We start from the raw sequence: 22323 nt of genomic DNA on the forward strand, positions 1-22323 counted from the left end.
TTAGGAGGAGGGAGGGCCGGTGCCTGTATTGCGGTCTTGGTGGACATTTCCTGAAATCTTGTCCTACCATTCCGAGAAACGCTCACACCTAAGGTCCTGTCGGGGGCAGATCTTAGGTGGAATTTCCTCGTCCCCAGTTTACCATGAAGATAAACTGCTAATCACAGTTGTCTTCTCCTGGGCAGTGGGTTGGTGGTTACTCAGGCGTTGGTAGACTCCGGTGCTGGCGGTTATTTTATTTACAATATGTTTGCTGCTGCGAATTCCATACCCTTGCATCCTCGTGTTTCTCCACTAGCCATCAAGGCGATTGGTGGCAGAATCCTGTAACCAGCACAGGTTACCCACGAGACTGGTACGGTTGATATGGCGATAGGGGCTGTTCACAGGGAGTCTACCTGTTCCCAAGTTATTTCGTCCCTGCACTACATGTTTTGGGGTACCCTTGGCTTCAGAGACACAATCTGACTTTTGATTGGCAGTCGGTCGAGATCCTCTCTTGGTCTCCACAATGTGGCGCTGTTTGTATCCATGGGCCTGTTAAGGTACTTTGTATCTCCAGGGACTCAGTGTTGCCTACTGAATATCGTGAGTATCAAGGTGTATTTGACAAGATGTGTGCTGGTACTCTTCCTCCTCCTCATCGTCCGTACGATTGTGATATAGACTTGCAACCTGGTGCCATTCCCCATCGTGGCAGGGTTTATCCTCTTTCGGCTGCTGTGAATAAAGCCATGGAGCCCCTCCAGGGGATCTTTATTGTGCTCCTTTTGACATGACTACTGTATGTTATATGTACTGCTTCTGTTATGCCATTTGATTTGAGAGGAAGCTCTGTGTGTTTATGAGTATCCTCTCTTTTATACTGTACTGCCTTTTTTCTTTTGGTGTATTGTGTTCTGTTTGTTCAATAAAAATACCTTTAAAAAAAGAATAAAGCCATGGAGGAGTACGCTGTAGATGTGCTCTCCCGGGGGGCACATTCGCAAGTTCACTTCTCCAGCGGGTGTCGGTTTTTTCTTCGTAAAGAAATAGTGGGTTGAGTTGAGACCTTACATTGATTATAGGGGCCTCAATTGCATCACGGCCAAGAATGCATACCAGATTCCTTTGATTACTGAATTGTTCGACTGCCTCAATGGAGCAACAGTCTTTACCAAGCTTGACCTAAGGTATAACCTCATAAGGATCAAGGAGGGTGACAAGTGGAAGGCCGCGTTTAATACCAGAACCGTTTAATTACGAATCTCTGGTTATGCCCTTTGGCTTGTGCAATGCACCCGCTGTCTTCCAGGAGTTCATCAATGATGTCTTTCATGATATGTTGCAGCAATGCGTGGTAGTCTATTTGGACGATTTACTCAGACTCCATTGAATCACACTACCTGGATGTCAGACGGGTGCTGCAACAGTTACATGAGAATGGGCTTTTCTGTAAGCTTGAGAAATGTGAATTCCACCTGTCTCAGGTTGCCTTCTTGGTCTACATCATTTCAGCTGAAGGGTTCTCCATGGACTCTCAGAAGGTTTTGGCTGTTCTACAATGGCCTCGCCCCAGTGGTCTCTGTTCCATTTTGTGTTTCCTTGGGTTTGCCAACTACTATTCCAAATTTATCAGGAACTTTTTCCTCTTTGGTCAAACCTATCTCAGATCTGGCCAAGAGGGGCAGCGATTCCCACAATTGGATGCCTGCTACCATCCAAGCTTTCGACCTTTGTCCTACAAATCGATGCGTCTGAGACAGGAGAAAGCGCCCTACTGTCTCAGCATCGGACACCTGATGGACCCTTACTTCCTTGTGGGTTCTAATCCAAGAAGCTGTCTCCAGCTGAATGCAATTATGAGATTGGAGACAGAGAGCTATTGCCCATTATCCTGGCTCTAAAAGGGTGGAGACACTTGCTCGAAGGTTCTGTGGTTCCAGTTATCATTCTCACTGATCATAAGAATCTGACATATCTCTCAGAGGCCAAGAGGCTCACACCCCGCCAGGCCAGATGGGCCTTATTCTTGTCTTGTTTTAACTATGTGGCCTCCTATTTGCCCGGCTCCAGGAATGTTAAGGCTGATGCCTTGTCTCGCCAGTATTCTGAGTTGTCCAGGGAGGACACCGTGCCAACACATGTCATACCTTCAGATCATATCCTGGCTGCCATCAGCACCAACTTAACCTCTCCTCTTGGGGAAAAGATCTTGGCTGCCCAATCTGATGCTCCCACAGAGAGAACTGCTGGCAAATGTTTTGTATCTGAGGTGTAGGGCATCAGACTGTTGCGCACGTACCTCAATTCCAAGACTGATGGTCATCCTGGTAAGAACCAGATGTCCTGGGCTATTTCCTGTAAGTTCTGGTGGCCATCTTTTCGCACTGATGTTGCTGCGTATGTGGCTGCTTGTTTGGTCTGTGCCCGGAACAAATCTCCTCGGCACCTTCCTTCGGGCCTACTGCATCCCATTCCCAATGGGGAGTGTCCCTAGTCTCACCTGGCCATGGATTTTATTGTTACTTCCCGCATCTCGAGGTTATACGGTTATCCTCATGCTTGTCAACCGGTTCTCCAAAATGTGCCACTGTGTTCCCGTTTAAGAGGCTGCCTACCGCTCAGGAGTTTGCCTGGGTGTTTGCCAGGGAGGTCTTCCATTTATACGGGTTGCGTAAGGAGATAGTCTTAGACCATGGGAGCCAGTTTGTCTCTAGGTTATGACACACCTTTTGCTCCCAGTTGGGTGTTTGACTCTCCTTCTCCCCGGCCTACCATCCGCAGTCCAATGGTGCTGCTGAGCGTTCCAACCAAGCTCTGGAGCAATTTCTCTGCTGCTATATCTCTGACCATCAGGACAATTGGGTTGATCTGCTACCCTGGGTGGAGTTTGTCAGGAACTCTGCCATCAACTCGTCTTCCGGAATGTCTCTATTCATGGCCAATTATGGGTTCCAGCCCACTGTGTTGCCCGAGTTATTCTCGCCACAAGACATCCTGGCTGTGGAGGATCATCTTCCTGCCCTCCTTTCCTCTTGCAGATTTTAAGAGTTTTTTATGGTTCTCTGCACAGAGTCAGAAGCTCCAGGCAGACCGGAGACGTTTATCTGCTCCTTTGTACCAGGTCGGGGAGAGGGTGTGGTTGTTGACCCGTAATCTCAACCTCAGGGTGCCCATTCCAAAACTGGCACCCCATTTTGTTGGGCCTTTTCACATCCTCCGTAAGTTGAACCCGGTGGCCTATGCCCTTGGTCTTCCCTCTGGCGTGCGTATATCCAATGTCTTTCACGTGTCACTTTTGAAGCCACTGGTTTGCAATCGCTTTACTTCTTCACTTCCTCGCTCTTGTACCATTCCTGTGGGAAATCATGAGGAGTATGAGGTTAGCAGCATCTTGGATTCTCATCTGTTCCGAGGTCAGGTTCAATACCTGGTGCACTGGAAGGGTTATGGTCCTGAGAAGCAGGGTTCCCTCCGCTGATGTTCATGCTCCAGCCCTTCTCTGCGCTTTCCAAGCTCGCTTTCCTAAGGTCTTACCTTGCCCTCCTGTTGGCAGCCATCTTGGACATGTGCAGACTGCTGCCTCTTATAAACTCTGATTGCATCATCACTTGCCTGCTGCCTGGGTGTTGCAGAGTGATGATGCTGCACACCTGACTATATCTATCACCTGATGGGTTGCAGTCCTTGCTCTTGCGTTTGTGCTCCACGGTGCATCCCTGTTAGCAGTCTTCTGTTTTCTGTGTTCCTGGCCTGGCTGATGACTCTCCTGCCTCTCGACCCTGCATCGGCAGACGACTCCGCACCGGTAGACGACCCGCTTCTGGACTCGACTCTGGCTTGTTCCTGCTCATACTTCCTCACTCTTGCTGTGCATTTATTGTTGTTTTCTCCAAAAAACTGCTTTATTTTACCTCCATTCCTGTGTGGTCTGGTTACCTAGTACCCTGATACTGACACACACACACACACCTACACAGGTTGAACTGGATGTACTTTTATCCTTAGTCAGAAAGAAAACAAACAGAAGGCGCCTCTAAGTGCAGAAAACAAAAGACGTTTATTGCCAAAGGATAAAAATGCACTTACTAGCATTAAAATAAACCAGGCTCATCATAGGATGTGACAAGGAATCCAGTGACAGGCGGTCCTTGCCACATCCTATGACAAGCCTGGTTTATTTTAATGCTAGTAGGTACATTTATATCCTTTGACAATAAAATTATTTTAGTTGTCTGCACTTAGAGCCACCTTCTGTTTGTTTTATTTTTTACCAGAGTTTGCTTCCCTCTTGGAGTTGCTGTCCTAGTGCTGCCTTCGACATCCGCTTGCCTGTTCTGTCCAATCCATTGTGGACATCGCCTCTGGCCAGAATCCACTATCCAGAGAGCCCTCCATCTCCTCATCCCTATTATCTTTATTCAACTTTAAAGTGGTAGTATCCCGCTTTTTGACACTTTTAACTACAGGTAAGCCTATCATAAGGCTTACCTGTAGGTACAATTAATATCTCCTAAACCGGCACGGTTTAGGAGATATTTGCACTGCATGCAGCCGCTCGCGAGCGGCGCATGCGCTCTGAAGGTCTGGCGGACCTTCAGCTTTCCATGCCGGGAGGTTGCCGGAAAATGACTCCCGTGCGCATGCGCGGGAGTGACGTCATCGCGGCTCTGGCCAATCACAGCACCGGAGCCGCCGAACCCAGAAGAGATGCAGAGGGATCATGTCAGCTCCCACAGCGGTGTCCGGGGGTCCTTGTCGGGGCTTCGTTCTAAGGTAAGTAATACATAATGAGCTAGTATGCGATGCATACTAGCTCATTATGCCTTTGTCTTGCAGGTTTTTTTTTTTCAGGTTTACAACCGCTTTAACTACTATGTAACTATGTAAGATAATAGTGGCATGCTTTGATAGTGTCAGGCTTACTGGGGCTAAATTATAGTGAAATGGTCTTCTAAATGCTGATGGCTTGACAATCTGTAGGTTAAAAGTGGCAATTTTGACAATGCATGGGCCCAAGTGGGTAATCAGATATATATCAAAGGCAAAAAAAACAATCAATTGTTACAATACTCAGTCAGCAAATGGGCAAGCATTACAACACATGTGCAGCAAACAGCAAAATGTGACATTATGAAGGCATTAAACTGATAAACGTGTTAGTATCCAGGCAACAAACAGGCAATTGTAACAAAATGAGACAACAAATAGGAAACTGTGACAATATGTTTACAATAAACAAGAAAGAATGACAATATGTATCCAAAAATTCAGGTGATGGTGACAATATTTGGCTACAAACTCTTCTTCTTCTGATCTACTTAGGCTCCACCTTGCAAATTACAGGTTTTTAAGAATCTGCTACTGATGGCTGGGTGTCAGATACCACAGCATACCTTCAGGGGTCTAGTGGTGCCCATGCCTCAGCGTGTCAGAACTGTTTTTGCAGCTAAAAGGGAACCTTTTCAATGTTAGGTGGGTAGTCATAAAGTTATGGCTGATCGGTGTATAGTAAAGTGCGATATTTCTAGCAACCAATCAGAATTTATGTTGCACAGGACTGACTTTGGCAAAGCAAATTTTTATTGGTTGCATTTAATTACTGCATTTCACTTCTTCAATGAACAGGTAGAAGGTACAAACGTTGAGGGCGTTTTTAAAAGTGTAGCAAACTTGACAATGAAATATTAGGGTTGCCAAACGTCAGTAATTTTATCGAACAGTTAGTAAAAAACAGTGATTTTTAGAACTGTCTGTAAATATCAGGGGCTGATAATTTGTCGTGCTGTGTTGACCAGTGTGAACCAGGCAAAATTACTTGTTATGGGTATTGCCAGTGTTCCATATTGTATACCTCCCAGCTTTTTGTGATGGGAACGTGCGACACCTATTAGCAAAAGTAAGTAGGAATAGGACACACCCCCTGCCATGCCCTCTTAAAGGAGAATTATACAAAAAGATACCCTTTGCTGACAGCCCCACGTACATTTACTGAGGGGCGGTGGGTCCTCTGATTAGAATTATGTACAGGTACATCATTCTGCATTTCCTAGTCTGGAGAGTACACGCGCGCTGCCGGCGACCCGCTCCCACTGTGATTGGACACAGCGAGAGCCAACCAGTGGATCTGGAGGACGCGATGTCTGCTGGGAACTACCAATCATTCGAGGCACAGGCAGAACAGTGATCTGCCTATATAAACAAAGCAGATCGCCGTTCTGTGACAAGGTAAGGCAGGCAGTGATCTTGTATTTCTCCTAAGCAAAAACACGGATCTCAGCCTTCCCACAGTACAAGCACCCCCCACACAGTTAGCAAGCACGCCCTAGGAACACATTTAACCCTTTGATCGCCCCTGATGTTAACCCCTTCCCTTCCAGTGTCATTAGTACAGTGACAGTGCATTTTTTTTTAGCACTGATCACTGTAAAACTATCACTGGTTCCAAAAAAAGTGTCTAAAGTGTCAGGGCTGTGTCCAATTTGTCTGCTGCAATATCGCAATCCTGTTACCGCATTTTTACCAAAAATATGTAATGGAATACATATTAGCCTAAATTTATGAAGAAATTTGATTTTTCATATTATTTTATCGGATGTGTTTTATAGCAAAAAGTAAAAAAAATGTTGGTTTTTTTTTTTATTTCAAAATTGTTGGTCTTTTTTTGTTTATAGAGCAAAAAATTAAACCGCAGAGGTGATCAAATACCTCCAAAAGAAAGCTCTATTTGTGGGGAAAAAAACATCAATTGTATTTGGATACAGTGTTACACGACCGCGCAATTGTCAGTTAAACTCAGTGCCGTATCGCAAAAAATGGCCTGGTCATGAAGGGGGGTAAACCTTCCGGAGCTGAAGTGGTTAAAAGAGAATTATACAAAGAAAAAAATATATTAGTTAAACCCACAAATGCTTTTTTTTTTCCACTACTATATTCCTTTATATTGGCTTTTAAAATTTACAAATGCCAAAATTTAGAAATTGGATGAAAGGTTTAGTACTGGGAAACACTTTTTTTTGAAAGATAAAGAATGCATTTTATAAAGAACTATTCAGATCAGACCAAAATGAGGGACAAATGAGGAAGAAAGAGGGACAGAGGGACTTTATTCCAAATCAGGGACAGTCCCTCGAAATCAGAGACAGATGGGAGACATGCATATTGTTACACTGTTTAAATATTTATCTTAGAGTTGTATCATGTTTCACATTGTCAGTAAAAAAAAAAAGTACATTTTCCATGTTTTGCCAGTCAAAAAATAAATAAAAAATCCTGCAGGAGGTTGGCATGAGTGTGAAATGCAGTATGCAATGTAATAAAGACAAGCACTGGGCAGGTAATACAGCAAACATTTACGAGTGGAAGTAAAACCAGAGCGACACTTCTCCTCCAGTCCACTAGAGGCCGCCACCACCAGAAGACTCTTGTCTACCGCTTCCGCCTGTTTATAGCCTCGCTCCCGGCATCCTTTGCCCTCTTCTACCAGCTCGGTCCAACATGGTGGGTCATCTTTGCGAACGTATGTGCTGTGTAATCCATTGCCATCCTGTGTGATAACCGCCAGAGCCGGCTCCTTCACCCCCGGGCAGGCTGCCGGGCCCTGTCACATGTCTCCTGTGTGGGATATGAGCGGCGGCTGGCGGTGCTGAGTGTAGTATGAGAGACGGAGCGGAGCCAGGCGCCATGGAGGGGAGGCTCGGCCGCTTCTCCCGTGCGGTGGCTGGGGGACGTTGTCTGTGTGCTGTGCTCGGGTTTCCTGTGTAGTGGGCGGTGAGGGCTCCTCTGTCGGCCTGTCTCGTAGTAGAGCCCGGGGTTGCGGCCTTGGCCGGAGCGGAGGGTGTCGCTGGGAGTCCGGGGCCCGGATGTGGGGCTCTGTCAGGAGAGCGGGTGGGGAGGCTGTGTGCATGTGGAGGGGGGCTCAGGACTGGGCCTAGGGGGGTATAGAGGGGTGTCCTGTACACCACACAGCCGGCTCCTGGGTGGAGGAGGGGAAGCTCCTCCATCCTCTCAGTGAGGAACTTTCTGACTGTCTGATCTCCTCCTCTCAGGTGTGTTTGTTGCATACAAGATACTTTATTATTATTATTATTTCTATGACTTTGTGTTTGTGTGTGGCATTGGGCCTTGTTCCTGTGAGTGCAGGGGCTGTGTATGACATGGAATGCAGACTGTGCTCAGGGCTTGTCACATTGTGCTCTGTCTATGCAACTGCTACTTCATGATTGACCTGAATGGGGGTGCATGGAACACCTGTACACCCCATGCAGGTAAAGACGGCCCTCCCAGGGCCATGCGTTGTCACCCTGTGTGGATGAGGCCTTAGGCTAGTTGCATGCAGATGTAAAAGAATTTACAGATGCTGCTTGTACTCGATCTCTTTTACTAAAAGATCCGAGTAAAATGTCCAATAAAGACCTGTAAACGTATACAAGCGTAAAATTCTTTGCCAGATTTGCAATATATGCATGTAAACCTGCATATAAGTGCATAAACACGCATCAGTTACTGCACTCAAATGGAAAACTGTCTTATGGGTGTGTGCGCTTCCATAGACTACATCTATACCCAGAGCAGTAAGATGTATTTTTTACTCATGTGCAAGAGGTCTTAAAGGGGAACTAAAGGCGAAGTTGATTTTTATTTATTTTTTATATATATGGTAAGGGAGGGTTATAAACTTTGATGTTTTATTTTTCCATCTGTGTAGCATTTCTGATTTCCCATCACTTCCTGTCTTGTAGCTGAAGCATGAAGTGAAGAGAATCCCTGGAACTTGTGCCCACAAGATTTCCCTTCACTTCCTGTCTTGTAGCAGGAGCATGGAGTGAATCCCTGTAACTCCTGTGCCCACGGGAAGATTTCCCTTCACTTCCTGTCTTGTAGCTGAAGCATGAAGTGAATCCCTGTAACTTCTGTGCCCACGGGAAGATTTCCCTTCACTTCCTGTCTTGTAGCTGAAGCATGAAGTGAAGAGACTCTCTGGAACTCCTTTGCCCACGGGAAGATTTCCATTCACTTCCTGTCTTGTAGCTGAAGCATGAAGTGAAGTGAATCCCTGGAACTTGTGTGCCCACAGGAAGATTTCCCTTCACTTCCTGCCTTGAAGCTGGAGCATGAAGTGAATCCCTGGAACTTTTGTGCCCACAGGAAGATTTCCCTTCTGTTCTGCCCAGTCAACCCAAAATTATTTTATTTTTTTCACTCACAGTAATGATGGTAAACCGCACATTTACAACCCAATCGCACTTATGCAACTTGTCATGCGACTTTGGATATCAAAGAAGCATGACCAGTCGTGCCCCATGTTTTCCAATTGTAACTATTCATATCTGTGCGACTTAGTTACAGTGACTTCAAAATAGTTTAATGCTCTACTTTAGTCCGACTTTCATGTAACTTGAGGGCCATAGACTTCAATGTTGACCCTCAAATTGTGTGACAGTCGTACCTGAATGTTTTACATGCAACAGTGGGTCTGACTTTGCAGATGGACAACAAGTCACATCCAAGTCTAACAACTAAATGGAGACTTGGGGCGAATCTTCCCATTGGGGCACAGACAGCAATAAAAGCTGACAGGTCTTCTAATCCCCCTGCACTCTGCAAAACTAAACAAAAAAAAAAAAAAAAAAGTTTTGCTTTTAGTTATACTTATTTTAAGTTGACTATATAGGTTGCAATCTATAAAATCCTCCTTTAGATCTGCCAACCAGTATGTACTGCAGATTCCTGCCTAATTGGATGGTTTAGGTAGGTCCACATATATTATAGTTTTGGTAGATCTAAAAAAAAAAAATCTGAAATGCTTTTTTTTTTTTTTTTGCACTTCATTCTCGCCTAGGCAAGAATGACGTTTCCTTTGCTTCTAAATCCTCATGGGATATGCACAGCACATATCCCAGGGGCCATCAGCTTCAAGCAGGCGGAGGAGGGTGAACCTGGTGGAACGTTGACAGGGGGGCAGCTGTCTGAACCAGGAAGAGATTCTCAGTAAGAGACTACTCTGTCATAAATAAAGATGGCGGTACAGGAGCAGGTCGGCGGATCAGTAGGACAACGCTGGGTTTGGTGGTTATGTGAGTATGGTGTGTGTGTGTGTGTGTGTGTGTGTGTGTGTTTTTTTTTTTTTTTTTAATAGGCATCCCAGCAGACAAGGTAAGAGGGGAAAGAAGAAACAAATATGGTGTCAGTAATGTTCCTAATGCGATGTCGCTCTGGAGACCTGCATCGAAAGTGATTGTGGTACTGTTTGTGTCCCGGTCATTGATACTGCAGGAATAGTAGCATGTGAAAGCATTTCCCGTGTTTGGGGTTTATTTGTAGCTTTCAAACCCTGAGGCTTTCACACACTGATATGCGCATTGTGCAGTATGTATTGGTTAAGTAAAACTGCGCCTTGTAATCGTGGAAAGTAAAAGTTGTAAAATAGGTCAGTTTTTTTGTTTTATCACAAAGTTTTCTTATGGATACTGTAATTATCACTTTTTTTTTTTTATTTATGTGTTTATTGCAGGGACGCGTCAGGACTAAGACCGTGAAAAAGGCTGCTCGGGTCATCATTGAAAAATACTACACCCGGCTGGGCAATGACTTCCACACCAACAAGCGTGTTTGCGAAGAGATCGCCATCATCCCCAGCAAAAAGCTGCGCAACAAGATCGCTGGGTAAGGGAGTTTTAATGCTATATTTATTAAAGTGATAGTAAAGTCTCATGGGTAGGTTTTTTTTTTTAATAACAAACATGTTATACTTACCTGCTCTGTGGAGTGGTTTTGCACAGTGTTGCCCAAATCCTCTTCCCTTGTCCTTCTTCACGGCTCCGGACCTCTCCCTCCTGTCTAGTAGCTTGTTATGGGGGCAGCAGAGCTGCAGCTCTGTACAATCAGACACAGAGCTCCCATTTGGCTCCGCCCCCTCCTGATTGGCTAACTGACTTTGACAGCAGCGGGAGCCAATAGCACAACTGCTGCGTCTCAGTCAATCAGGAGGGAGAGTCCCGGATGCCCGAGGGACTCGTGGACATCGCTGGATACAGATGTGGCTCAGGTAAGTATTGGGGGGTGCTGGGGAGGCTGCTACACACAAAGCATTTTATCTGAATGCATTAAGATAAAAAAAAAAGCCTTCTGACTTTACAACTCCTTTTTAATATGCTGTCATACCTTTTTAGGCATGTGAAATACAGTATGTCATGCATGGACTTATGCACCAGTCACATCTTTGTGCAAATGCATAAATGGGCAAAACAAAATGCCTGCTGTTCAATGGGCCACAATCTGCAACAGAAAAAATAAGGCAGGTGCATTTTGTTTTCCATGGATGCATGTTCTGTTATTAGAACTTTAAACAGAAATGGGATCTTGATTGGTCCTTTGTATGCAATTACTAAGCCAGTCCATATAAAAAGTAATTGCTGGTTGCCTAGTCACTGATGATGCAGGTTAGAATTTTTTTTTTAACATTGATGGTTAAAGTATAACTAAAGGCAAAAACCTTTAGTTTTGGATGGAATGCAGAGGGATTAGAATACTTTTCAGTTTTTATTGCGGTCTGTGTCCCCATTAAGGGGATTCACCCTCCTTTTTTTTTTTTTTTTTCTATATTTACCATGGTTTTTGAAAGTATAAAAGAAAATCCCAAATTTTGGGATGTCCCCAGAAAAGTAAGAGGGGAAATCTTCCAATGGGGACACTGGTTCTGGTGACCTGGGGATCCCCAAAGAATTATCTTAATTTGCAGAGATTTCCTCACTTCCTGTTTGGCTTTGGGGCAGGATGGCACAGATGGCAAAAAAATAATCTGACGAGTTATAGCCCTCCCTTACTCTATCCAAAAAAGAAAAAAACTGCCTATAGTACTTTAATTTTGCTGTGCATTTTTAATGTTTTTTTTTATCTGGATGCATTTCTACATGTTTATATGGAAGCACAGATTTATTGTGCATCAGTGTTTGAACTGCCCCTAAACTTTGCACTGTGAAATATTCACTTCAGTGTTTCATATTTGCAGGTATGTCACACATCTCATGAAGCGCATCCAGAGAGGCCCTGTCAGAGGCATCTCCATCAAACTGCAGGAGGAGGAGAGAGAGAGGAGGGATAACTATGTTCCTGAGGTGAGTATAGCGATTACAGTTGGACCAATAGGATTTATTTTGAGGTGAATGAGCCATAGTGGGTCCTCTGACTGTAAGCTTTTTAAGTCTTTGGTTTTGTCTGGAATTGGTGACTTTGCTTAACTGTAGAGATGTGTACATGTCTGAACATTAATACATGAGCAGTTTACTGCTACAATTCCCAATGTAGATTATTGGTCTGTATATGGAAGTCATTTTTTTTGAAACGCAGAATTTAATCTTAAGTGCTAATTGTCTTGAACCTTCAGGATTATAGCCATATATGGCTTTGTTGCTGGCTTCCATGTGAGGTTTAAAGATACTCTAAATTCAGTTGTCAAAGTGGTAGTACATCGCCACAATTCACAAAAAAATGTCCCCTGCAAAATAATAATGTGCTAGTATGCATCCCATGCTAGCACATTATGAAAGACTTTCCTTAAGAGCATGGGTGTCCAACCTTTTGGCTTCTCTGGGCCACATTGTGTAGAGAAATTTTTCTTGGGCCACATATAAAACGTATACTATAGTTAAGGTACAGAAGTAATAAAACACCGCTGCGCCCTTACCCCGCCCCCTGCACTAATTTAACACAACTAGAGGATGATCAAATGAAATCAGTTCACAGAGGTTTACTTCTTCTGAGAGATAGTAAAGGAACACTCTAACCACCATAACCACTTCAGTGGTTTGAAGTGGTCATGGTGGTAGGAGTCAGACACTGCACATGCTGGGATATTTACAGTTATGTGCTGGGGCTAGTTGCACCCCTAGAACACATGACTAAGGCAGCTAGAAAATGTAATGTCCTTATTCATACATGTATGAACAAGGTCATGACATATTATGACAAAACACAACTAGTTATTAAAAAAACATATTGCAACAATTTACATTTGCTAATGCACATACCTTTTCCACTAAGTTTGCAGACTGCTGGCGGGTACTGCTGGTCGTGCGGGTACTGCTGGTCATGATGTTGGGTACTGCTGGAGGAAGCAGCGGCTGCAGTAGAGAGCAGAGCTGCTACTTCCTGTATGGCTCCTGTCACAGGCGGAGTGCATTTCATATCACTCCCCCCTGTGATGGAGCTGGAACTATACAGGAAGCAGCGGCTCTGTCACTGACTGCAGACATCCTAAGTCTCCCACAGCAGCCGGGAGATCGCACGGCACTTGCAGCCTAGTGCGTGCCCATCCAATGCAGCCTAAACAGTGCCCATCCAATGCAGCTTCACCAGTGTGTGCCCATCCAATGCAGCTTCACCAGTGTGTGCCCATCCAATGCAGCTTCACCAGTGTGTGCCCATCCAATGCAGCTTCACCAGTGTGTGCCCATCCAATGCAGCTTCACCAGTGTGTGCCCATCCAATGCAGCTTCACCAGTGTGTGCCCATCCAATGCAGCTTCACCAGTGTGTGCCCATCCAATGCAGCTTCACCAGTGTGTGCCCATCCAATGCAGCTTCACCAGTGTGTGCCCATCCAATGCAGCTTCACCAGTGTGTGCCCATCCAATGCAGCTTCACCAGTGTGTGCCCATCCAATGCAGCTTCACCAGTGTGTGCCCATCCAATGCAGCCCCACCAGTGCGTGCCCTTCCAATGCAGCCCCACCAGTGCGTGCCCTTCCAATGCAGCCCCACCAGTGCGTGCCCTTCCAATGCAGCCCCACCAGTGCGTGCCCTTCCAATGCAGCCCCACCAGTGCGTGCCCTTCCAATGCAGCCCCACCAGTGCGTGCCCTTCCAATGCAGCCCCACCAGTGCGTGCCCTTCCAATGCAGCCCCACCAGTGCGTGCCCTTCCAATGCAGCCCCACCAGTGCGTGCCCTTCCAATGCAGCCCCACCAGTGCGTGCCCTTCCAGTGCAGTCTGCAATGAAGATAGAGGAGAGCCGCTGGATTACACAGCGGGGATCTCCCAATTACTCGGCGACCACTGCCATACGAAGTCCTGCCTCCTGGACTGGCTCCTATGATAGTAGTCACCAATGTGCTGTCTATCATTGACAGAGGCTCAGAGGCAGCCTCTGCCTACAGTTATTTGGAAGCCGCTGTGGCCATACCCCGTGACTCGACTTCCTTCCTCCCCAGTAAAAAAAAAAATTGTCAGGGGGCAGTGGGCCGCATTGCCTGTGGTTCTGGGCTGCATGCGGCCCTCGGGCCGCAGGTTGGACATGGCTGCTTTAGAGCGAAGCACTCCAGTGGCACACTGTCATCTTTCCCCAGTCTTCCTTCTGGGTTCGCCGGCTTCGGCTGTTTGACTGGCCAAGATGACATCTCTCCCACAGCACTCAATGGGCAGCACACTGTCCATTGAGAGTGCAGTGCGCATGCTCCGCTGATGTCATTGGCTGCTACTCTAGTAAATATATCTTAAACGTGCACAGTGCTTTATTTTAGGCTTGCCTGTAGGTACAAGTAAACAAGGTAGGCTTTACTACCACTTTAATGAAGCATAGAAGGAACATATCCTTCCTGCTTTGTATGTTACATCTAAGCATTGCTGTAGTACACTAGTTCACCCCACTTACATTCAACAGTAATCTGGCAAGTGGCAACCAATGCTTATGTTGCAGGAGAGCTATTCCTATACCCAGTTTGGGCTATTTTATCTTTTGAATATGAAAACTACTGATCACAATTTATTGGTCACAAGGGGAAAAAGTGAGGAAAGTCTAACAGGGATATGATGGCAGAAAAATATTCTTCATTTATATTTAGTAGAGCAGGTAGGGGCCCTGCATCGAAAGTGATTGTGGTACTGTTTGTGTCCCGGTCATTGATACTGCAGGAATAGTAGCATGTGAAAGCATTTCCCGTGTTTGGGGTCCTTTTCACTCTAGCTACCAAACCCTGAGGCTTTCACACACTGATTTTGATATCATGCAGTATGTATTTGAATAAAGCTGTGTTCTTCATGTGAGTTGGTTCAGTTTATAGTAGTTTATTGGGTCAGTTACTCTGATTTTTAGGTGTTGTAAACCGTACACAACTTTTTATTACTGTGCTGGCAAAAGTCATCATGGGGGGTGTTTTTTTTTTTTTTTCTTTTCCCTCCCCTGGGGTACTAAGATCCTATGCTTGTTTTGGAGAGCTATTTGCATACCCAGTGCAGTCTTTTTCTGTTTGAAATCAACAAGTATATGCTTATCACGTGTTGGAATACCAGATTCAGACCTACTACTACTGGCCGAGTGGCCCAATAAATGAGCTAACTAAGATTGTGTATGACAGCCCAGAAGCATGCATGCAGAAACCAAAACGAGAAGTAATAAAAATCTTGTTGCCTCTGGGTTCTGATGTCACAGAAGAGGGGTAGGAACTTCTGTTCATTCCACTCTTCCTAGGAAATGTGACTGCAGCTGTCGCATGTTTATCTGGATCCTAAAGCAAACGGGAGAGCCTGGTAAAGGCAGAGAGGGGGGGGGGGGCGGTTCCACTTCCACCTCTTGTGCGATTGTGGATGTTTAGTGAATTGTATAGAGAATTCCTGGCTGAAAAGTTTGATACCGGGATGATGCCTGAAGCTGTAGGCAAGCATCCTGATAAAGCCACAAAGGTGGTTGTCACGGCATCCTATGGATGACAAGTGGTTAACAAGATGGCAAAAGTAGCGCCCCTTTTTACCTTCTTCCAGATTTATTTTTCAGGAACACCTGCAAAAAATTTCAGGCTACGGGGCAGCTATTTTGGTCCATGTTTGCTGTCTCATGGGTAACTGTCCTGACAGTATACAGGAGTGTTCACTGTGCTGAGTTAAGATTTAAAAAAAAGGCATTCATGATTAAAAAAAGTAAAGTTAGCCCAATTTGTTTTGTATAATGTGAAAGATGTTACACGAGTAAATGGATACCGAACGTCACGCTTCAAAATTGCATCTACCCGTGGAATGGTGAACTGCGGTGCTTTAAAATTCTCCATAGGCAATGTTTTAAACTCCTCTACAGGTTACCAGTTTAGAGTTGCACAGGAGGCCTAGTGCTAGAATTATTGCTCTGTCCACGACAATGCCTCGTGTGGTGCGATCACCATTTACATATGCGTGCGGGAGTAATGTATGCTTTAGCATTTGCGCATATGCACGGTGGGACGGGGGCCCTTTTACATTTTTATTTAAGTTTTTTTTTTTTTTTTTTTTTTTTTTTTTTTTTTCTTACAACTGTACAAACTTTATTGCTATTACAATGGATGAACATCCCTTGTGATGGCATAGGCTGCAACAGGTTCTCTTTATAGAGGTTTAGGGTCTATTAGACCCCCAAATCTCTTGTTTTTAACCACAGTAATAATTTGCAGGATGAAAATTGTTTCTAGAATTTCTTACCATGTGTTTTTTTCCTTTGTGAAACAACATTCATTCCAAAAATGGTAAAAGGAAACCTTTTGATCTACTTCCGAATGACGTTTGTCTAGTCATCGACTCTAAGAAGAGTTTTCATAAGAATACTCGCATAAATGTTAATTTTGGAATATCACTGGTGTATGGCCAGCTTTAGCATTTACTGCATTTTTTAAGGGTTCTGACTTGTAGGTACTTGTGCTGGTAGATGTCTTCCTGCAGAGTACCTATACAAGCTAAAGAAAGGTAAAGCTGAACTCCAAATCTCTTTTCACCGGAACTAAATAGAATGACCAATCCTAGCATAGATCATACCTCCTGTACTATGTTACTCTGTTGTCTGCAGATCCCCTGACATTCTGGGTTTCGTTATGACTTTGTATCATGTGACACTCTGTATATCCTGCTGATACTGTCCTTTCCACAGCCACTTCCTGCAGCAACTAGTGTCTAGAACACTCCCCTTTGTAGTCTTTCAGACTCTGCAAATGATGTAACTTCCTTCATAGCTCTGGTGGGTGAAATTGAATACATCCTAACTGGCATTTAATCCTGCCCAGTCACACCTACAGGAAGAGTCCAAACCTCCCAAGTCCCACCTCACAGATCACAGCGGACCTCTTCATACACAGCCTGTTCTGAAAGCTAGCTCTGCTGCTGCTGGACAGGATTGAATGGATCACCATTAGAATTCAATCCTGCCCAGTTAAATATTTCGACCTGTATTGATCAAGGAGAGTCCCACCCTTAGATCCTGCACTCCCAAAGCCCTCTCTGTGAAGGGATTCATTTTACATATGAAAGAAACCCCTTTTATTATAAACTCCCGTAGCCCTTCCTCTGTCTTACAGTAAGCTGTTTTTCTTTGGGATGCTGCTAGACAGGAATGACAAAAAGGGGGTGGTATGACACATTTACACCTTTCGCCACCTACATGAAGGCCCAGAAACTCCCACAGTAACCCTTAGACCCACTCACCCCCAACTCCCAGAACCTGGTACCAGTGACTCCCAAAGTTCAAAGGTTCATGGCACATGTAGTAGCAGGACTGGAAACAGGAAGTCAGAACTTTGAAATTCAGTCAGGAGGAGCAGAGACATCAGATACAGAAACCTGCTATATACAGCTAAAAGAGGCAAGTTGCACACAAACTGATAGAGGGGTTGTAATTTATTTACATGCAAAATGCATCTGTTTTGAGGAGGAAAAGCTGGAGTTCTTCTTTGAAGTGAAAATTCAGTCAAAATCCAACTAAAGCAGGCCATAACAGGGATTGGCCGAAATTCTGATTTAACCATCCTGTCTCACTGGCTCTGCTGAAGGGATTCCCCCATCAACATTGACCCATTTTATTTTGGGGGTATATCAAGCGATTTTTTTTTTTTTTTTTTTTTTTTTCTTGATCAGGTTCCAATGCCGACTTCTGTGTAGAGGTGGGGCTGCCGACATCGGATACCCCATAGTAAGCCTATGGGTGACATCACTGCACAGGCATTTGCAGCCATTGTCGACGAGCTCTCCTCTTCACTGAAGCTGAAAGGCCATGTTACCGGTCCAAAGTGGCTTCTTAATGGATAGAACAGCATTACTTTCACAGGATAGATAGCAGACATGGGAGTAATGCCCCGTACACACATACCGATTGTTGGCCGTAAATATTCGGCCGACGGCCGATTGTAGGCTTGTTAGTATGATGCTTCCGACTGCTGACAGCGCACTTTCGGCCGAACGGAATCTGTCGTGCAGGCATTAAAATTTTTGTTGGCCAACACCAGAACGGCCGATTGTTCGCCAGTCAGTACAGAATTCGGCCGACAATCAGCAGATGAGCAAGACTGGGCATGTTCAGAGAAGAAAAAAGACACAGAAAGTTAACCATCACATGACATCACTTCTGCAGTCGACTGTTGTTGGCCGACAAAATTCGTGTGCAGTCTTTTGCAGTTTTCAGCGGACGGGACAGCCCGGGACAAAAGACGGCCGATCGGTCGGCCGACGATCGGTACGTGTGTACGAGGCTTAAGTCACACATGTGCAAGTCTCAAGCAAGTCCCAAGTTACTGTGGCAAAAAGCAAGCAAGTCAAGTCATTTATTTTGGTCAAGTCAAAATACTGATCTACCCCAATTTTCACCTTTTAAGCCCCCGTTCACACTGGGGCGACCTGTGAGGCGACCTGGTCGCCTCACAGGTCGCCTCCCATAGGGAAGCTGCGGACCCGTTCTGATAGGAGCGACACAAGTCGCTCCGACTCAGAAAAAGGGTCCGGAGCTTCTTTGGGGCGACCAGGAGGCGACCGCCATAGACTTCAATGTTACGAAGTCCGTGGCGGCCTCTCCGAGGTCGCGGCGCGCTGCTCGCACCGCGACCTCGGAGGTCGCGGTGCGAAGTAGCGTCGCCCCAGTGTGAATTGGGGCTTAAAGAAGTTAAGTCAGTGGTCAGGAAAGATTTTTTTATTTTCAATATTAACAAAACTTAGTGCTTTTTTCTTGGCATATTAAAGAAACACTTTGAATGGCCAAACAGCTCAAAATCCTTCGTCCAGTCATGTTTCAACACCACAGTCACTAAAAACATGTTGTATTTCCATTGTTAAACAGCCAGTGTCCTAAAAATCAAAACACTGAGGTGTTTTAGGTGACTGTGGTGTCAGAAACATAACAGGCACAATAATTTTGCTCTAACACATCTTGAGAAAATGCAAATATTTAATAACTTAAAGCGGAGTTCCACCCTGGATTTTTTTTTTTTTTTTTTTTTTAATACCCCCGGGACAGTCAGGGCTAGTACATTCCACAATGGCTAGCCTCTGATCTGTCCCGGGTTGCACTTACCTGTTAGGACAAATACTTACCTTGCAAACGTTTTGTCCAGCGCTGCCATCTCAGATGTGGGCAGCTTGAAGCCAGGGAGATCCCCTTCGGCGTCTTCTTCCGCCTTCTTTGGTCCCACGATGCTCTGCGCCGGCCCCGACGTCACTTCCGGGTCGCACGCGTCATCCCTCTACAGCTTCTGGGCATGCCCAGAAGCTGTTTAGAAGGGGATGACGCGCGCGACCCGGAACTGACGTCGGGGCCGGTGCAGGGAAATGATTCCTGGGAGCTATGACGTTCAGCTCCCTGGAATCATTGCAGAGCCAGGAAGTGACGACGGGCCGCGGCCGAGGAAGGAGGAAGAAGGAAGTAAGGTAAGTATTTTTTCTTCGCTACGAGGTAAGTAAAAAAAAAAAAAAAAAAATATGCGATTATCCATTTCTTTTTCAGGTGACCCGGAGCGAGAAGATGGAGGTAAGTATAAAAATAGGGTGGAACTCCACTTTAAAGTAAAGTAATTTCGAGTCGTATGTCTCATGTCAAAGTATCAAGTCATGAATACCAAGTCAAAGTCAAGTCGAGTCTTTTTATTTTAGTCAAGCAAGTCTCAAGTCCTCAAACTGGTGACTTAAGTCTGACTTAAGTCAAGTCATGTGACTCGAGTCCCCCACCTCTGGTAGATAGAATAGTCTTGGAATGAGGGCGTTAAGTAGTTTTTGCCTTGGGTTTTGACTGAATTTCCACTTTGGAGTACTGCAAATCTATCTAAGCAACTTGGTTAACTGTTCAAGGACATTTTTAAATAGGCTGACCTGAGAAATTACCTGACTGTCATGATTGTTCAGGTCAGTGTCTGCAAGTATTCAATCCTGACATCTTGGCAACAGTGGCAATTATAGAAAGGTCAGCAATGATTTGCAGATTTTCTGCTTTTGTTGAATCATTTAAGAGCTATCCTGTATTTTTTGGATGCCAAGTAAAAATATTTTGTGTTCGCAAATGAGGTTGATTTTGCATTGTGTACAGACTTGAATGTGTTGTCCTGAATAGTTCTTAGTTCTAGTACAGCATTGGCCTAAAGTGAAGTTCCAACATTGAATTGACTTTGTATACTTGCTAAGCAGATCTTGAAAATTGCCTAAATCCTGTTTTGAGAAAATGGGTCTATACATACCCACTGGAGTTGTATATAGTGAAGAAACGTCTTCAGATTTGGAAGATCCCAGTGAATATTTTCAGTACTCAATACCTTCACGGTAAAACACGAGTGGATTTGACACTGCCACTGTAGTTAATTGAATACTTAAAATGATGAAATTGTAGTGCACATAGACCATTGGCTTCAAAGGGCTTCACAAAGGGCTTCTGAGCACAGCGGAAGGCATCCCATTTTGGTATAGGTGTACTTGCTAAAAAATAAATTGAAGGGGTGCATACACGAAGCTATAAAGAACATTATGTTCAGTAATGACTGTTGTCAGCAGTGACGGCCAATGGGAGTTGAGCACACGTTCTCAAAACCTTTACAAATAAAGTGCTAAAAAAAAAACCATGAGGAAGTATTTTAGTGTACCAGTTCCTAGATGTAAGGACTGCATTAGTCGTCACCCCCCCCCCCCCCCTCTTTTTTTTTTTTTTCCTTATTTACCAGATATTTATAAAAGTAAAGTATGGCTAAAGCGTTTTATTTTTTACCATACTTGAATTATGGGTCACAGAAGAACAATTACAGTATTTGTAGCTGCTGACTTTAACTTTTTTGAGAGGAGTCTGGAGCTCCTCTCTAAAGGAGTTATAAAGGCAGAAGTTTTTTTTTATCAATGCATAAGATAAAAAGATAGCAAAGAAGGACCAGAGAAGGAGGATCCAGGCTGCCCTGCGCAAAACCACTGCACAGAGCAGGTATGTATAACAACATGTTTGTTATTTATATAAAAAAAAAGACATTACAACCACTTTAAGTCCATTAATTTACCACATTTCCATGTGTCTGAGCAGATGTTAATGCTGTATTTTTTTTTTTTATAGTGTTTTTATATTCTGTTTTTTCCATTTCTTGTAGGTCTCTGCTCTGGATCAAGAGATTATTGAGGTTGATCCTGACACCAAGGAAATGCTGAAGTTGCTGGTAAGTGCACATCATTTACCCAGGATAAACTATAGTTTTAGTATTAAAATTGTATTCACCTTCTCAGGGTTTGATGATTGGGTGAGTGTACATGAGTATGAAAAACACTGAATTCTGCAAACCTAAGTTTGACACCTGCATCGAAAGTGATTGTGGTTTGATCAGTGGCCCAGTCATTGATACTGCAGGGAAAGCAAGCCTTGAAAGATTTTCCCGTGTTTGGTTGTAATTTTGTACATTCCAAACCCTGTTCCTTTCAGACAGTTTTCAGTATGAATGCCCGTTTACTTGGTGGTAGTCACAAGACTGTCGGAATTTAAAGTAAACAATTGCAAGTTCAGGGCAAAAAAGTTGTGTATGATTTGGTAATATGTGTCTTCCTGTTATTTCTGATTTTTTCAGGACTTTGGCGGCCTGTCCAACCTGCAGGTGACACAGCCCACTGTGGGGATGAACTTCAAAACGCCAAGGGGGGGTGTTTAATTGTTTGTATCATAATTTCCATTAAACTTGGGAAAACCAAATATGTATGTACTGTGTTTTCATTGTGTATGCCAGAACACCAAGATGACATAACATGCGTTCCACATTATTAATAATGCTACCAAATTAGCGTGTGTAAATTGCCTCTAGCATTGCTCCTGTTCTTGCTGGAGGCCTTCATTTTGTTGAGCAGTCACTTCCTTATTGGAGCTCTCCCTTTCTCCCTGGTCTCAAAAACTGTCCCTTTCTTTTAATAAAAGTACATTTTCAGCCTTGATTGTAGGTCTTGTCTCTGAAAGAGAGGCTGACAGAAGCTGTAGGCTTCATGTACACTACAGCTCCTAAACTTTAGGAGCTTGGCGTTTTTTTTGTTTTTCCAAAGCTAAACGCAACTCCATAAAAGCCTGTCAGTGTACACATAGGCTTTTACCAGAGTTTCGGAGCTGCTGCGGTTAGGGGAGCT

At 44.5% G+C, this 22323-nt stretch overlaps 1 protein-coding gene across 1 annotated transcript; it reads left to right on the top strand.

Moving 5' to 3' along the window:
- Positions 1 to 7391: 7391 nt before the first annotated feature.
- On the top strand, positions 7392 to 21901 carry RPS17 (ribosomal protein S17). Its single transcript, XM_082252668.1, has 5 exons — positions 7392 to 7482; positions 10496 to 10647; positions 11993 to 12098; positions 21312 to 21377; positions 21780 to 21901. The coding sequence occupies exons 1-5, from the start codon at positions 7480 to 7482 to the stop codon at positions 21858 to 21860; spliced, it is 408 nt and encodes a 135-aa protein (XP_082108794.1). The 5' UTR covers positions 7392 to 7479; the 3' UTR covers positions 21861 to 21901.
- Positions 21902 to 22323: the final 422 nt, after the last annotated feature.

This window comes from Pelophylax lessonae (genome assembly GCF_965119305.1).
Source record: "Pelophylax lessonae genome assembly, chromosome: 4".
Classification (NCBI taxonomy): domain Eukaryota; kingdom Metazoa; phylum Chordata; class Amphibia; order Anura; family Ranidae; genus Pelophylax; species Pelophylax lessonae.

What these genes read in the sequence shown, in the direction of transcription:
- RPS17 (XM_082252668.1), top strand. An exon ending in CTGCGCAACAAGATCGCTGG is followed by an intron (nt 10,648 to 11,992) that starts GTAAGGGAGTTT and finishes TCATATTTGCAG; the next exon opens with GTATGTCACACATCTCATGA. An exon ending in AGGAAATGCTGAAGTTGCTG is followed by an intron (nt 21,378 to 21,779) that starts GTAAGTGCACAT and finishes TGATTTTTTCAG; the next exon opens with GACTTTGGCGGCCTGTCCAA.